Source organism: Anomalospiza imberbis, chromosome 6 (genome assembly GCF_031753505.1).
Source record: "Anomalospiza imberbis isolate Cuckoo-Finch-1a 21T00152 chromosome 6, ASM3175350v1, whole genome shotgun sequence".
Classification (NCBI taxonomy): Eukaryota; Metazoa; Chordata; class Aves; order Passeriformes; family Viduidae; genus Anomalospiza; species Anomalospiza imberbis.
In genome coordinates, this window is record NC_089686.1 from 53,066,370 (window position 1) to 53,084,663 (window position 18,294).

The 18,294-nt window shown below is 36.6% G+C and overlaps 1 protein-coding gene and 1 long non-coding RNA gene across 7 annotated transcripts in view; one reads left to right on the forward strand and one right to left on the reverse strand.

Moving 5' to 3' along the window:
• ANO5 (anoctamin 5) overlaps positions 1-6,429 on the forward strand; it is a 56,634-nt gene extending 50,205 nt beyond the window's left edge. For all 6 annotated transcript variants that reach the window (XM_068194186.1, XM_068194187.1, XM_068194189.1 and 3 more), the window contains 3 exons: positions 522-703; positions 1,772-1,877; positions 2,710-6,429. In XM_068194186.1, the coding sequence (XP_068050287.1) occupies positions 522-703; positions 1,772-1,877; positions 2,710-2,931 (510 nt within the window). In that variant the 3' untranslated portion in view covers positions 2,932-6,429. The remainder of the gene's footprint in view (positions 1-521; positions 704-1,771; positions 1,878-2,709) is intronic.
• On the reverse strand, positions 521-17,047 carry LOC137476124 (uncharacterized). The gene is made up of 2 exons (XR_011000260.1): positions 16,367-17,047; positions 521-6,996 (listed from the first exon to the last, which is right to left on the reverse strand). It is a non-coding gene; the product is annotated as an uncharacterized lncRNA (long non-coding RNA).
• Positions 17,048-18,294: the final 1,247 nt, after the last annotated feature.

Consider the following 18,294-nt stretch of genomic DNA (forward strand, 5'->3'; position numbering starts at 1 on the left):
AGTCTGATGAAGCACACTGATTGCCAGAGGGAACTGTAGGGGACAGGAAAGGTGGATGAATCCTGTGGGTTAGATGCATTTTTGTCCTTGTTGCTATGAGGCCTGCTTTGTGGGAATTGTGCTTCTCTCCTGGATGCCCCTGTGGGACCAGTGGCTCCAAGTATTTTTTATAAACTGGTAACTAAATGCTATGCCAGTATTTCATTGGAAACATACTGTAAAGCATCCTACTGAGCACAAGAGATTTCTCTTTTTAGTGTATCTCAGGCAACAAACCCACTTGCAGGTACTGCCGTAGTAGCACCATACATCAGCACCTTAAGTATCTCAAGCTTCCAGGAAGAATGTGCTGAGGCTGCAGTCAGCATCTTCTGCCAAGGTGAAATGCCCCAATCATGCTTCTCACCATTTCTTAAAAGATTCTGGATATTGCTAGAGTCACATAACCACAACACCGTTATAAATCTGCTCATGAATTTTGTGTGCTTCTTTCCTTATTTCTTTTTCCAATTTCTTTTCAGGCTTTTATTGTTGCATTCACATCAGATATGATTCCTCGTTTAGTTTACTACTACGCTTATTCTGAAAACGAAGACTTGCCAATGTCTGGATACATAAACAACAGCTTGTCAGTGTTTCAAATCTCAGATTTTCCTGAGAGAAATGAACCTAAAGAGAATCCAGAAAACTTTGTCATATGCAGGTTGGTGTCACTTTGTATAGAATACAGCATAAAAAATCAATTAAGATCTAAGTTGTCCATTAGAAAATAAATTATGTCATTCTCATCCTTCTAAACTGTGAGAGGTAATATTTAGACTATTGATAAGGTAATGGTTGAGGTGGTAAGAGATCAAGCCAATAACAAAATCAATCACCTCAAAAAAAATCACCACTAAAAGTCTCATTGCTAACTTGCATTTTGCTTTTTCTTCATTGTATTTTTTGTTTACTTAATTACACTATTGATTTTTCAGTGAGGAAGTAAATTTATGTCCCTGAAGTTGCAAACTTCAGCCTATATTTTCAAAGATTTTTATGCTGAGTAAGTGGACAAGAAAGCAGAATAAAGGAGATGTTTAGATCTCAAAGCTGAAAATGAGATACGGTATTTAAAATCAATCTTTATTTTGCTTGATCAGACCAAAAATCAGACTTATCCTGCTTTCATTTAAAAAGTAGTCCTTTCTTGCTAGCAGAAGCATTAGAGATTCTAGAATAATTGCAAAAGAACTTTGGAAATGGTAAAATAAAAGTATTGATTGGATGAAAAAAATCTCAAAGCAAACAAACCACCCCCCGCCAAACCAACCATCCCAGCACTTCTGGAAACAGCTACATTTATTTGGTGGTGTAGAACATGCGCTCAAGTCTGTCCTTTCATGAAACCCTGCATCTGTCCAGTCCATAATCTGCTCATATGTGTCACATTTATTCAATACATATCCATTACCCTGTGATACATCCCATCACCCTGTCCTGTATTATTTGATCATTGCCTGAAAAACAAGTAACCTGTGTACCAAATTTCACATCACGCATCCTCATCTCTGCTCTGTTGCTGTGTGTGTGAGGGTGTTTAAACAAACACAAAGATAGGAACAAATTGAGAGGCAACTGGCAACCTTTTACTGCAAAAGGAAACAGACCATTTAAAACAAGAAAAGGTTCCTTAAGTGACAACTGTACTTGTTTGTAAGTGTCACTTAGCTTGCAATTTGTCCCAGGCTGAATGTGACATTTCACCTTTGCATTTCTGTCATTCCTACAGGTACAGAGACTATCGATATCCTCCAGATCATGAAAGGAAATACTTACACACTATGCAGTTCTGGCACATTCTTGCTGCAAAACTGGCCTTTATAATTATTATGGAGGTATGTTCCCTACAAAATTTCCTTCTGACATTGGTACCTTGTGATTTGTTTAGATAGTTACTAATGTTACAGAAAATAGAATTGCTGGGAGTATAAAATAATTTGTTCCCAAGAAAATACCAAGTATTCATGTCCTAAAAGATTACTGTTACTGGGCCTTTTAACTTCAGTGGCTCACCTCATAGTAGGAAAAGTGAAAGTGGCTGAGGAGACTGCAAATGTTGATCAAAATAATCAAAAAAATAAAAAAGGTCTTTATGCCAGTTAAAAAAGCCACCAGGAGTAGCACTTCCACTCCTCTTGCTTTCATTAAGGAGCTGTATGTGAGATGACTGTTCAAAATCCAGACAGCATTTTGCAGTGTTGTATATTGGTTAAAAACAGCTAAATCAATAGTTTGGACTGGGACATCAGTGTTAAGCTACTGCTTTGCAAGTTATGAAGGGAAAAGGGAGTAAGTAGTTCAAGTGCTTATCTCATCACTTTTCCTGCGGTGTTTCATCAGCTCTCAATAGCTAACTGTTATCAGCACAGCTGTGTGAACTTTCTAACAAACCACACAGAGGAGTTAAAAAGTGATGGTTGAGATTCAGGCCCTGACACTTTCCTTTTGGGTTTGCTAAGTCATTAATGGTTTGGAATTAAATTTTCTGCATAAGAAGATGGGTTTTAATCTTCGTACACATCTTAGATACATATTAATTCGGTGTGTATTGTTCCAGGACAGCCAAATGAAATGTATTTTATTGTGAACAAAAAGTGAACTATTTGGTGTCAGATAAAACAAGAGGTGCTTCTTTTGGTAATGAGTTGTTTTTTTGGTTTTTTTTAGCATGTTGTATTCATCGTCAAATTCTTTGTAGCATGGATGATCCCTGATGTTCCTGCAGATGTGAAAGCCAAAATAAAACGTGAAAAGTATTTAACGCAAAAAATCCTACATGAGTATGAACTTGAAAAACTGAAGGAGAGACTGTGCCAAGGTGATAAACGAGCCACAGAAAAAGAGTTCATTGCCACGGAAGGGAGAATGGAGCTATCCAGAGCAATGTAACCAAAAACCCAGCTGTTTGGGGATTTAGCTTGTTCTAGCTTTTTTTATCTGTGGTTTGCTCAGCATGCATCATGTTGAAAGCTGTAGGAGAGTTCAACCCTTGTCTTTCAGTCCAAAGATTTTAGAGTTTTCTTTAAGTTTTACTGAGCTTTCAAAGTTTAGTAAATCTACTTAACTGTATGATGTCAGCACTGGTTTTTATTTACCCATGACTTTGAATAGTAAATGTAATCTTGTAATCCTAGAATTTGGACTCCTGGTGTAGGGACTGTTAATCTCAAAGGACTTGCAGGACATGATAAGGTCATTTACCACCAAGCCCTCTCCCTGTTGCTAATTGCAACATTCCAGGCTGTATCCCAGCTGACTGAAAAGGATACCACAGAGAACCACTGCTGTGGAAAATGCTGAAAATTATTATTTTTATTATGTGGTAATTTAAATAGAACACTCCTGATACAAGGATTAAGGTTTGGGGCTTTTTTTTATATTTACTATGCCTTATGAAACATTGGTTTGAACTTCTATACATTTTGTAGAAAGAATTGATTTTTAAAGATATATTGGCTTAATTCCACTTGGAATTATTTATAGGCACAAAATTCAGTTAATACAATAGTGAAGGGAATAAAAAAATAGTGAAGGAAAAAAAAGCCATAATTTATTTTCATAAAGATACATTTTATGGAAGAGTTTACTCTCTAAATGCAGATATTGTGGAATCATGTAATTGCAGTGGGTTTTGAAAATATGTATGTGATTTGGCGAATAACAATTATTTAATTTCTCATTCTCAAAAACTACCATTGGAAGATTATGTTTGACTTTTTTTATTGTGGGGGGCTAAATCTGCTTGTTTATTTATTTCTTTGGTTTTGCATTCTCAATGAATGCCAGCAAAGGGCTAAAGCTGTCTGTCTGTCCTCGATGCATACTATGGAGTGTCCTGCACTCCTTGGCAGTGAACTGGGAGCTGGACCACCGTACCAGTTGATTTAGCTGAATGGTTTGGTCTTGGATCTTTATCCAAAAGATTTTAAGCATGCCAAATAATCTATGTTTATGCTGTTATTTTCCTGGCTTGGGGCTTGTTCTGTTGTTTTTTTTTTTTTTCCTCCTTTTGAATATTTGGGAAGGATTTTTCTTTTCTTTTTTGTTAAGAGGCTTTTCTACAAAGTCGCTGAGTTTATATATATGTAATAACTATTGTGCAAAGTAGCTTCCAGCTGTTTAAAAATGTGCCCTCATTTTCTAGTTTGAAGCAGGTAGGCATTTTTGTGATTTTACTGTATATTTAAAACATAAAAATGCTTCCATGCTTAGTGCCTTGTTTCTTTGCATTTGGCAAGAGGTGTGAAAATGATCTCTGCAGGGCAGTGCCTATTTCCAAAATGTGCTTGCAGGCATTAGCATACTGTGAACCTGCAGACAGTGAACCTGCCGTTCAGTGTTAGGAAACCATGCCTGCCTTGGCACACTTCAGTTTCAGTGCCATGTGGACTGTTGGAGAGCAGTTCGTGCCTAGACTGCAGACTGTTGTAACACCAGATTATTGAGTTCTCTGATGCTGAATACACAAAGTAGACAAGATTAGAAAATTTTGCTGTATTTGCACTTTGAAAGTTATACTTCTTTGCAAGTATACACATAAAAATTGAGATTTGTATTCCATATCAGCTGAATGATGTACTGTTTACTAGTACCACAACTTAGGGTATTTTGTTTTAGCAAACCTTGCCTGTGTCATGGAGTACTTAATGTTGTAACAGTTTTAAATCAATGTCTTGAGTGGAGCTGTTGTTACTAGCAAAAGGATTAAGTGCCTACCTCGAGCACACATCACACAGTTTGGCTGCCAGTCAAGGAGTTGATGCCGATGTACATTTCTCGTTACTGTAAGTTATTCACCTTCATTCTCTAAAGCTGCTTGATCAATCAAGCATATTGGCAATTTATGTTCATGATGAACTGATCATGTTCTTGAATATTCATATATATTTGAAGTGATGAATCTGTTGAAGGAGTGCATGTGTAAATAAATTAGCTCTGCTGCTTAATGTGTAAGCCAAAGAAGAGTATCAGCCATCAGTCATAATCACATATCAAACACCACAATTTGCACAATGAAAGCACTGTGCTGCATCTTGCACATATACTGTTAATTAAACTGCTTAATTTAGATGTTGTGGGTTTGTTAACTGTTTGCAAGGCAGACAGATGCTTCAAACAGAAAGGTGATGAGATGCAAAAGGATATTTCTGTGCAAAATGTACAACCTGACTCAAGCTGAAAACAGATTTGGAAATTCAGTGTTAGATGCACTATTTCTACTTATGGAAGATTAGTTTCTTCAAGTAATAAAGTGTCCTAATATACTACCCTTAAAAAGATATCAGCAAAATAGGTGTATTGTAAATGAACAATGCTATTTTAGAGCAAGATGGAGGAAAATAAGGAAATACTTGTGTTTGGGATACAGCACTGATATGCAGACCCTGAATATGAATTGATTTTTTAACTCCTATTTTGTGCTTCTTAAAAACTTATTTTTTAAGATCACTTGCTATTTAATGCAGTACAGATGTTTTGTATATGTTGTATCATGCAATAGAAAGTGGAAAAACCCTGGGATCAGCTTATTTAGAAAGAAATATGTATCTTAAAAACAAGTCATTGCACTTCGTAGCATTACTTCTTCCTATACAGAAACTGTTGAAAAGAGAATCTGTTGTCATACTAAAAGCTAATATCACATAAAAAATTAGTCTTGACAGCTTTTTATATAATAATTTGCCATTACTTGCAATTAAGCAGTATTTTGACTAAAGGTATCACTATGGTTGGGTTTACAGTGGTTCACATAAGTTTCCTGAAGTGTTGTTGAAAAGTGAGAAAGGAAGGCCTGGTCAATTTGAAGATGTGCTGATTCTTACTTTTGGAATAATTTATTTTTATGTGATTCAGTATCTAAAAGTGTCCTTTAACCAAAGTGAATTAAGTTCTGTGTTGCAATTACTGTAATTTAAGCAACAATAGACTGCTTTGTTAGAATTAGTTACACAAAACAAAATTGACCTTTCAGGTGTAATACAATCAGGGATTTTTTTTTTTTTTTTCAATTAAAATTTAGGTTGTTTACCTTGGGAAGGTTTTGTGTGGTATGTTCTAAGCAAAGGACTGCAAAAGAAGAGGGATACTATGAGACACTATCGTATTTTTTCTAGAAATTTTTTTACTATGCTTTTATTTTTATGTAGTGCTGTCAATTTGAGGCAACAGAATGGAGTTAAAATAGATGGAGTTTCTGACTATTCTACATGTACCACTTGTTTGACTTGTACTGTCGTGTAATCTGAGTGGCATTTTTGTCTGCTATGTATTTTGCTGATATATATGATACACTAATGTCAGAATAAATTTTTTAAACCTTCTGCTAACATTTAATATCCACATTTAATAAGATCTCAATCTAGCAAATAAAGCTGTGTTCATTTTTAATGTGCTGTCAACTTGTGTGTGAAAATTCTAAGAATTGAGAGAGGAGCTGAAGTACTAAAAGTCAAATACCTGGAGCACCTCCTTGAAGAGAATATTCATACAGATATCTGCAACTCACAATGTATGTTGTGTTCATACAGAGCCATTTTCAGCTTTCAGGCTGCTTTTCCCTGCCTTATCTGGATACAGTTTTTATTCCTGCAATGCCAGGACCTGAGGTGACTTCTCAAGTTCTCAGTTACACATGCAGTTTCCACACGCAGCACAAGTAGTTCACACACATGCATTTTAAATAGCTTTGAGTACATATATTGGAAAAGATGGCAGGGCTGAAGCTTTCCCTTGGGACTGGTCCAGTCTTACAATATGTATTTTAATCTTTCTTAAAAGTCACTTTTGGGACCAGTGAAGGGCTTTGGAGTAAATCACAGGGAATCTGGCTTGAAGTTTCTGACTTGCTCTCAATAGATGTTTTTATCTCAGCATGTCACCTCTCCTGTTGTACACCTTGTCAGGATTCTGGGAACAGGGTCACCTGCCACATTTGGTAGGTCATTTCCTTTGTAACTTTGAAATTACAAACTACGACACATGCAATTTAAGCAAATTAAAGAAAGGCATAAGATGAATAAAAGAATCTACTCTAAAAAAGGAGAGAAAAAAAATACCAAAACAAGCAAGGAGTAATTATATAATTTGGTACCACTACTGTGCTCACTACTGAGGTGAGATAGGGTACTTAATTAAGTATGAAAATGAAAAAAACATTAAAAGTAGAAGAAATTGATAGCAAAAGAAAGAGAGGAGGAAAAAAAAAGATGAAGGAAGGTGCTGTTGATATGCAAGATATAGGGGACATTTATATATTAAGTTGTGAGTTTTCAGGTGCATTCAAGCTTTGCTCTTGGAGGTTAAACCTTGCCTCCATCAAGGCCTGTAGTAAATGGGTCATTTAAATTTAAAGTTTAATTCGGGGAACAATGTCAGCCAAAGCCAAGTATATTTTATTAAAAAGTAGCATGATAGCTCATGAGAAGACATTCATAAATTCTGGCTCTCCACATTATTAGAAATTGTAGCTACCCTTCAGAAGTCTTAATTCCTTCATTAAACTTGTGCACCACATTTCAGTGGTTCTACTTTCTGAATCAGAAAAAAAGGTAAGGCATCTATATGATCTATTCAGCTTAAAGAGTATTTCTAAAAAATCAGTCCAAGTTTATTCTATACAAAGAAAAAAAATTTATAGGGAGCACTGAAATAGAAGACATTTTTCCAACATTTGCTTCTCAAATGGTGTAAAATATATTGTCTTACAGGAGTAGAAAAAGAAGTAACCCATTCCATAATCAGTGGATTAGTGGGAAAGAACAGCAAGATGTGGGAGAAACAATATGCCAGTATCTGAAGTCTGCAATTTGTTTAAGATGTGTAGGCTGGGAAACAAACAAAATCTTGTCTAATATTCCTCAAAATGTTCAAAATTAATTAAAAAACAGTGTTTCTGAAAATACTGTCTTAAATGTTTAGGACACACTGCTGGGAGGCACAGAGGAGGGGTCGGGGGTCCTAACATCTGGTGTGGAGAGATTGATTCCAGAGAGGGTTAAGTGGCCCCTCACAAAGGACTTCTTTTAAAAACCTTCCTTCCTTAAACAGATGGAAAGAAGTAAAGGGGGGAAAAGGATGATCATTGCCATATGAAGGGTAACAAAATTATTTCCAGACTATGAATTACTGTATAACCTCATTAAGCCACAGCCACTTTTTCTTGTCTGTCTGCCTTCTCCAGGGTGGTCATAACAATTCTTGCCTTGGCATCCTTAAAAAGGAGTAGCTAAATTAAATCTCATTCTGGTTTTAAATAATCATTGTCTTAACACAACATTTACATCATTTAGATGCAACTCAGGAAGGGTTTTTTTTTTTTTAAGCAAGGACTGAGAAATCTGCTGGGACATGATGAGTAGGATGTGAAATTCAGCAGCCATATCAATTTTTGGAAGGTGCATACGCACATTACCCTGCAATAATTAGTGACTATGCTTTCTCAGTCAGAAATGAGTCAGTCTGAACCATTTGATAAGGGTAGGATTTTTTTTTTAATTTTTTTTTTTGACTCCTCAACAAACCAGTGCTGTTAGCTTGTCAGAAACATTTGTATTTAAATCACTGACTGACCTTGCTTGTCCCTGGGGTGTTCAAAGCATCCAACACTGTTCAGCATTTCAGTTTTGGTGCTGAAAGACACAGAGGCCATAGTAACTGCTTCTGTCATCAGGAGGCATTAAATAAATGAGCCTTGTTGTTATGTTGGCCCTTCCTTAACCACAGTCTGTTTGAAACACTTAATGTTGTGGGTCTATCTGGCCCACACCATCCCCAGCAATGAAAAGTTGCAAAGGTAGAAAAGCTCTGGCTCAGATGGCTCCTAGATCCTTGCATCTCCCATGCTGGCAGCTTTTATTTATTTTTCTCAGCTAGTGCTTGGTGAAATGTAATACAGATAGTATTCCAGGACTGCATGCCCAATACCTCTTTTAATAGGTTTTTCAAAAAGGAATAGAAGAAGTACTCCGGACAAAAGGTTTTAGCAGGGAAAACTGATAGGAAGGCCGGATTCGCTGCCATATTGCCTCTTCACAACAGACACTTTTGCTGTTAGGTTATCTCAAATAAACATTTCTGCTGATAGTAGCCCATTACTAGTGCTAGCAAACAGTAATGCTGAAGGTAAGCCTGTTCCCTGGTGGTGGCATCTATATATTATTCTTCAGCTAAAATTCTGTCTCCATCTATTCCAATATAAAGTGTACTATTATTTTGAGATGTGGCCAAGATTTCAGATAAAATAGGTAGGCCAAGAGATTTATATATAGCTCACCATGTAATAGCAATCTGTTAATTTTAAGGTATTTAGAGTCCCTGCTGCTGTAAGCCACTAGTGCATTGCAATCAGGAAGGATTCTCTGTTTTCCCCTTTCACATAGGATTGCTTTCCTCAGTATCAATGACAGCTTTTTAGCTTTCTCTGAAGCAGCACAGGAGGCAATAGCAAAAAGTCTCATATTTTGAGTAAGGGAGAATGATCCTGTGTGTTTTATGGCAAGCAATAAATGCTTTTTCATTGGGTTTTTGTTTGCATTTAGGTGGAAATAGCAAATGATTCTGTGGCTGCAACCTTCCTGTTACAATGACTCGTGTTTTAATTAAAAGATGCCACTGCATATTGAGTCACCAGGTACCAACATCCAACTTTTTCATCAATTAAAAGTACTCTCTGTGGGACTGTTAAAAAGATTATGATCTAGTTAATGGGGTCACTGCTGTGATTAGAACTGAGGGAGGTGGCATTGGATAGAGGAAATCAAAGCAGAAAAAGAACCTGCTTCATACTTTTGCTATAAATTCAGAGTGCTGAATTTATAGCAAAAGTATATGTTTTATGTGCTGAACATGTGGAGGGCACTGAAAATAGGAAGGAACTATGAGGTCTTTATTAATTATCTTCACAAGGAGGAAGGTGAATAAACAGAAGTGCAAGGCCTTATGAACTGGAGACAACAGAAAAGCTGAGGCACCAGACAGACTTGAAGCCAGCACTTGTAGAGGAATTTTTAATATTCAGCTATGTAGAAGAAGCCTTAAAATGTAAATGCTAGTCTGTCAGCAGGTCTCCCCTGCCTAGGAGAAGAGACACAGGTATTAGTTAATATAGGAACTGTAAGGGGACATCTGAAAGGTTGATTTTGTCAAGAAGGGAAAAGCAGGATTTTCTTTGCTTTTGCACCTGGAAGAAATTACCTGCAAAGAAATCCTTCATTTTCAATGCTGTACAAACTCTGCTTCAAATGTCTACTCAGAGTACCCAGACACCTCATGGTGCACAGTGCAGCCCCCACTTTCTCCTGTGCACACACCACTCATCCCTGACTGTCACATATCTGTCATTTCAGGGACTGAGCTCATTCCTGGGCACAAAGACAGTCCTAGCAGCAAGGCTTTTCCACAGACCTTAGGTGTCTGATGAGGATGGAGCAAATGCTGAGCAAGGGAACTTCAGTTTCAACTGTAGTGAGAACAAATACAACTTCCTGTAAGGCCACACTGGCAAGCTTCTATATTCTGCAATAAATGCCAATTATTTGGTGCATATTTGGTGCAGAAATGCACAAAATTCACTCATTCTGAAACTTTATAATTAAGCCTCTAACCTGATGAAGGATTGATTCTGTTTAGCATAAGAAGAGAGTGATATCAGATCATTGTTCTTTTAACAAAAGTTTTCTAAAGTAGAATTTTTCATTTAAAACAAATATCTATATCAACAGATTTATATATATAATTATATATATTATATGGAGAATTAAACCCAGAATAATTAATAAATAAAAATTCTGAGAAGTATCAGGTATATGAATACTATCAAGAAGTTACTGCTCATGCTCAGTTTGCTCAATCTTCCCTCCTGATGCACAAAGAATTTCTGAACCTGATTTGTCTGCTAACAAAAGAGCAGATACTAACAAAAAAAACGGAGTTACACTTTGGTCAAGTACTTATTAAGGGTATTAGAATAGGGCTCCAATGTTTAGCGTATTACCAACTGTTAGAACTACAGAATTACAAATTCAGATTTTTTTTTAGAATTACTTTAATTTTGAACGTTATGTTGTCCTATTTATGTCCCTATAACCTTTTGTGAAACAGCAAGGAATTAAATATGAAAAAGCATGGAGAAGAAAGTGATAGAGCTGACATGTACATCTGCCATCCCACTTGTGCTGAGAAAGGGACATTCCTTCAAATGTTGGGATCTGTAATCTGCTTTTTATCCTACTGCAGGGAAATGGGGTAGATGAAGCATGGAGCATTTTGAAAAAATAATAATATATATGTGAAACAGAAATTGCCTTCAGCCCCCTCAAAAAAGCATAGTGAGGGTCTGCTCTCAGGCTGATAACCTGCCTGTGGTATGGGAAAGGAATTCTTAAACATTAATAATTTGTGAGATTTCCTGCCAAAATGCTGCCACTCATAAGAAAGTCCTGTTGTATTTAGAGTCATATTCATTGAGATTGGATTCAATAAGAGAAACTTGGGCTGGTTTGTTGCACTATCTGACCACCTCTGTGCCTCAGATGAATTTAAGAGAGGATCCTCCTCTCTCTTTCCCTCCCTGGTCATATTTTTCCATCCCTTCAGGCTTTGTGACTGGTCACCCACCCTTTCAGTGAAGAAGGATTAATGAGGATCATTTTGAAATCTATTAGAAGTGCTGGAGAGTACAGGGCAGCTTTTGAAAGACAAGTAATCGATTTATGAAGCCTTTTGGAGTACACTACACAAGGTACAAGACATGAGTGAAGGAAAGATGCTCATGAAGATGGGAAAAGCATGTGCTGGGTGAAGCACTTAGGTGTAATGCTAACCAGCTGCCGAAGTACCTCTCAATGATTTATGATGTGTCCTGATGATGGAGCACACACTGATCAGAGAGTGATTAATATTCTTGTCATAAATGGAAAGAAACGGGCATCCTGCCTAGGAAATTTGTCTATGAAAGCAGAAGACCATCTCAATGCACCAGGAGTGACTCAGTAACATGAGACTGATTTAACACATGGATTCAGTGGAGATTTTTATTTAAGATAGGATTCCTCCAGGGAAAGGTGTTTTCATAAGCCAGTGAGGCCTCGTAGTAAAAAAGGATTTGGAAGTGAAGAGGACATGACTAACAGAATGGATTTTTTGGAACTACTTACTTTCCAGCCATTCAGTTTGGGGATGTGTATTTATTTCAGAGCTTTGATTATTATATGATTACTCTTAACAGAAAACCAAAAAATATTAAGCCTGTTGCTGTAAAGGCACTAAATCTAGCCTTTGTAATGCTTCTGATGTGTTCAGCACATCAGAAGCCAGAACATATCCACAAAAAAAAGAGAATATATAACATCATGGTAGGTGTGAATTGTGGATGAATTGGCAGTCTCAGACCAATTACTAGACACATCAAAACAAAACAAAACTAGGGAAAACTAGTACCTAAAATTCAGTCTGTCATGATAAGGAGAAAAAAATTATGTGTACAAAAAAACATTCAAATCACTGTAATAAAATTTGGGTCCTTTTTTCTGAAAATAGCAACAGTGATTTTATTGGAATTGTGTACAAAGTAAGACATAAAGTGTGGAAATACAGGAAAATATTAAGTGAGAGAACAAGAAAACAAACAAATTTAACAAATTAAGTGTTGCAGACATTAATTACCTGGCTGCAGCCCCCGGGGTGTGAGCTCTGGACATCTGGCAAACAGCAACAAAACTGTGCTTGCAACCTCCCTTTTCTTACATATTTATTCATATCTCAGTCTTGATCTTTGCTTGGCTGTAGCATGATGGACATTTTTCATCTATAAAGCAGGCTTAGTATCTAAGAAATACCTCCAGAGGGCTTCAGAAAAAACAAATGGTAAGACAATTTTTTGAGAAACTGGCGTTACTTCTGAAAGGAGAGCATAGAGGATGTGAAAATTCTATGGAATCTTTCTCAGCTGGTAGAATGCCATGGGCGCATTTAAATTAGTTCCATACAGATGGGCAGATCCTGAATTCCTTTCTGAATATTATGCAGAGATATGCCTCTTGCTCGACTAGGTAGGAATACAGTACAAGCAGAGACTTTGGCATTTGTCTCTTTCCTCCTTCCAGCTGTTATTTTTTCTAATAGATTGAGAAGTTTCTGTAGCACTAAAACAGAATAAATAACATTATCTTGTAAGAGCTTTCTATCTGCACTTTAGTATTTGGCTTTGGCAAACAGAGTGGGATCCCTAGATCATACACCACAGCATACAGAGACAGCACTAATGGTAATACTGATCACTTCTCATAGCACATAGGGATAGCACAAGTGGTGCTACTGATCACTCCTCCAGCTCTGGAAAGAAAAAAAGCCAGTGAAGAACTGTCTGTAAAAGAGAGCCCTTGGGTAGAAAAGGGAAGCAACCAGCTAGTCTTTGCCCCAGGAGGAGTCAAAAAATGGCACAACTACAGAATGAGTTGTAATAATCAGGCATAATTCAATAAAAGTCCATGGTAAAGGCCCAGCAGATGTCAACTATTAAGATGAGGGCTGTTGGAAAGAGAACCAGAAGACAGAAATGCCTGTCCTGGCTTTCAGGATGAAAACACCAGCTTAAGAGACAGACAAGGAAACCTTGATCCTGGTAAGAGATGAAGGTTCAGCACAATTCTCTTGAACTGTTTGAACTTCCAAGTCTTGCAAACAGGGTACAGAATAGGTAATTAAAATTCACCTCCCCCATAGAAGAAACACTGGAATAGCTAAAAATGTCTAAACTGGTCACACAGAGACTGAGTCACACAAAAATCAGCAGACTTTCTCCAGGGGAATCAGTTAGTTGATCTACCAGATCTGTGATGATTTATTTATAACAAACAATAAGAAAAAATAGATGTAAAATATTTACATTTAAACACCAGATTATAAAATGAAATGCATATGAAATCTGAGCTCAATGCTGACATTTAGGAAAGGTGTCTGAATCAAGAACTTGATATTTTTAGTTACATTTAGAGATCACAGGTATTTTTAAATGTATAGGTTGAGTGCTTTGGCCTGAAGCAATCTATCTATATGACATCCTGATCTTCCCCCCACCCCTGTGGAACACAGTGCAACCACCACTGAGGTCATTAACAGTGCCCTGAAATAAAGCAGATATTTTCCTGTCCTCCTAATTCATGTGCTGCTCTAATATTTCAGGGGAAGAAGGAACATCTTAAGTATTCCACATATCAACAAAAATAGCATTTCTGTCTTTTGATTCCCTTAAAATCTTTCAGTCTTTGGTTTTCCTTTGCACGAACAAGAACACTTGGATGTTTCTACCTTCAAACCCATGGCCATGTTCTCCAAAGAAGGTATCTAGCACTTCTGAAGTATTTATGAAAGAGGTAAGACCTTTGCAGTTTAGAGAAGACACACACATTGCCCCTCAAAAGATACAGCAATTATCAAAGGTAGTTTCTGCTATTAATGAAACATGAGATCAACACAACAGTATCTAACATTGATGGGTTCAGTCCTATTTTCTAACAAAATGAGACTTACATTTCTTCTTTTGTGTGTGTGTTCATTTCCTTTCATAATCACTTTTGAACCCATTTTGGTCCCATTTGGCAGAAATACGAATGTGCCGGCATTACAAGCTCCCAGCAATTTTCAAAAAATAATTTACCAAAAGCAGTATTCTAAAGGAAAATAAAAGAGGCACAATAAGGAAAAAGGAAAAGGCATGTCGATGACATGACAGAAATTAAGTATGCTGACAAGAAAGCATTGGAGAACATGCAGGGGAGGACCTGAGTTCTCATAGATCCTGACCAGGGCCTGATGTAAGGAAAGGACAGCAGAAAACCAGGGTTGCTTAGGACAGGAAGCCTCAGAGAGTCAGATGGATTCATTAACAGTTGGAGTCAATTACCTTGGAGGTCTTTTCCAACCTTTATGATTCTGTGATTCTATGTTTCTGTGCTCACAGAACAAGCAATATCTGATTTTATATTATGAATACAATGATGGGAGTGTTTTTATTAAAGTATTAGTCATTTGAAGACATGCTAGCACTGTTAATGTGGGTTAGTGTTATCTAATGCAGATGCAAATGTATGACACAAGAAATCTGCACCAGTTTCATATTCTCCTATTTTGGATCCATATTGGAGGCAATACTTTTATGCTAATTCCAAGAAAATTCAAGAGAATTATGTTCAGTCTTGAATTTGTGCGATGGTTGTCAGCTTGTCAAGAAATGAAACCAAAGAAGAAAATATGGGATGAATTAAAGTCTCCCTCAGATTTCTTTCTTCAGAAAGCATGACAATTACATTCTACAGACTCCGCTAACCCCAAATATCAGCTAAACACATACTTCCTTCTTATTTACTTTTTGCTACAATGAGATCTACTCATTATCTCAATATCCTTTTACAGAGAGAAGTTGTGGCTTAGCAGGTGAAAATACACAATTGTTAACTAGTAAATTATTTTTGTGGATGTGGATATAGATTCTAATATGTATGACTTTCTCCTTAGGGAAACAACTTTATATATAAAAGAATCTACATGCAGTCTTCCTACACAGCATTTACTGTATTTTGTGTTAGTCTATTGAAAAAATCTATATTTAGCATAAAGAAGAATAACCCCAAAAATATTGAAGCACACTAAAGCTGAGTGACAAATTTGAGTTGTAATATCAGTCTCAGACCCAACAAAGTAGTCCAGAACCTGCTCTACCACCTCAGACATCAGTTTGCTATTGTACTAAGCACAATTATTTTCCAAATATCTATTATGAGTTTTCTTGGGTTGTTTTCCCCCACCAGGAATAGTTTCCTGATCAAATGATGTATCTGATGCTACTTTTGGTATCTCTTTAAGTATTCTAGCAAATGAAAGCATATAGTAGATTTAAGCCCTGTTCAGATCAGTGCAACTTGTGATCTTAATCAATGGAAACTTCTCCCCAAACTTTTCTTAATACATTTTAAAATGATGCTAAGAGACAAGTCCACAGAAAATAAAGGACTACTCCAGCCTTATAAAATCTGCTTCTGATTTTCTAATTCTTGCAATAAAAAGCCACCATAATACAGTCTTCAATTTCTACATTTCTCACAAGGTTTCTCATGCAGTGAAAAGAGACCTGGCTGTCACTAAGACCAAACTGACCCTTGCATAAAAGTGTTTTTTAAGCTGTTAAACAACCCAGTGATGGTTATCCTGGAATAAAAATGTAATGACAGACTAATGATATTAATCATCGTAGTAATAAAAAGATAGGATAATGTGCTGCAATCACAAATCCTTGGCTAAATTTTATTATGGGTAATTGCATCCTACTCACCAAGTGTTGCGTAGTTGTCTTGGGTACTGAGAGAACTGTTCCTGTGTCTGAGCCCCAGAGGTAGGTGCATTTCTGTCTGTGTAACATGACAGATGGCTTCCAGTCCTTTGGGATCCTTTGCATGTACCTCATGGAACAGTAGTGGAATTCAGAGGAACAGATGCTCCTGTAATATGTGGGAAGAATATAAGCATCTCCATTTACTTTTAAGATAAATTTATTAAATGCTGTTAAATTTCTCCAGAAAAAAAAAAAAAAAAAAAAAAAAAAAAAAAGAAGAAAAGTAATATCGTTGCTTTCATGATTTAAAAGGCATTTGCTGTTGTGTGCATTTTTATTAGTTTGTTGGGGTGTTTTTAACAATCTATCTGCTGATACTAAAAATTAACTAGATTTTTAGACAGGAAAGGCAGGATGGAGGAAATAAATGAATCTTTTTGTAACATAACAGAAAATTTTCCAGCCGTGGAGTTGTCCTATATAGTAACTGCAAATCATCTAGTGATTTTTTTTCACAGTGAAATCTGCAATACCAATAGAACATAAAAATTGACTGCAATTCTAGTCATTTACCTAGTCCTTTTACCACTAGAGGGCTGAAGGAACAGCTTCAACAGCTAGATTCTGATAACAAAGCACTATTAGAATGAACACTAAGAATTTACATGCTTAGGAACAAGATATTCCTAAATTTGAAAAACCAAAAAACCAAACAAATCCCTGGAGTTTGTAGCATATCTTTAGAAATTTTCATCATCTATGTTAGTGCAGAGATCTCTGAGCAAATTACCTCCAGTTTGGTTTAAAACTAGAAGCTGCCCTGAAAAATGTGTGAAACTCCTGTACTCTACCACGTTTCATTTCTTGTGCCTATTAGATTACTGGCAAAGCAATGTAATAACATTCTAGCAGCTGAATAAAGGTAATCTGAAAGAGTAGCCCAATTTGCAAGCACTAAGCTGCCAAATATCAAACTTAGCTGAAGCAGTGGAAAAGTTACTTTGCTTGACTAAGTCCACAGCTTCTTTCATATTGCCTCTGTGGCCAGCTTCCTGCTAGATTTCTCTATTTGGCCCTGTGATCATGGACTGAACTTCCAGATTTTTATTTCAAAAATGCACAATCTGGTTGAGGACGACCATGTGAATGTGTATGTTCTACCCAGACACATGCATTCTTTAGCATATTTCAGTCCAAGCATGTTCTCTTTCAGACCAAAAATAAGAAGGATAATTGTGTTGCTGTGGAAATACAGAGCCAAGATCTGATCCAACAGTTCAACTTCTGCAATGTTTGTTGTATGACATATAAATCACCAATCTGGCCTGCAGTTCAGGAAATTAAAGTACCATTCAAGATGTAAATATCACAGATTGTGAGGAAGCAGAAGGTTCTGAGTATTGCAGCATGTGACAGCTATTCCTTTTGACACCGTTGTGTAATACACTTCCCAACAGGACATAACAACCACACTGTGCTCACAACCTGGGTCTGGAGCCATAGGCACAGCCCATTTCATAAAATAAAGGTTTAGACACTGATGGATAGGCCTCCAAAAGGTAAAATTATCTATAAAGTGTTGTCAACCCAACTTCACATAGTTGAATTCAGGAATCTTTACGTCTTGGCATGCAAAATTCAGCATAGACACATCTTTAATATGTCAACACATTGATACTACATCTAAATCCTCAAAATGATGTATTGTGCAGTTTTTCAAGGGACTAGTCCAGCAATGAATCATCGTGGCTCAGGAGAATAAGACAAAAGCCCACCAAAGTTGTTCAGGAAGTGATCCTTGCAAATTTTTAGGGAGAATGAGAAAATTCCTGATTTAAAACACTCTTTTTGGCACATATTTCTGCCTCTTAAGTCAAGATTTGTCACAAGATTTTATTTCAATCTTTTCTCTTAATGATAGAATTTAT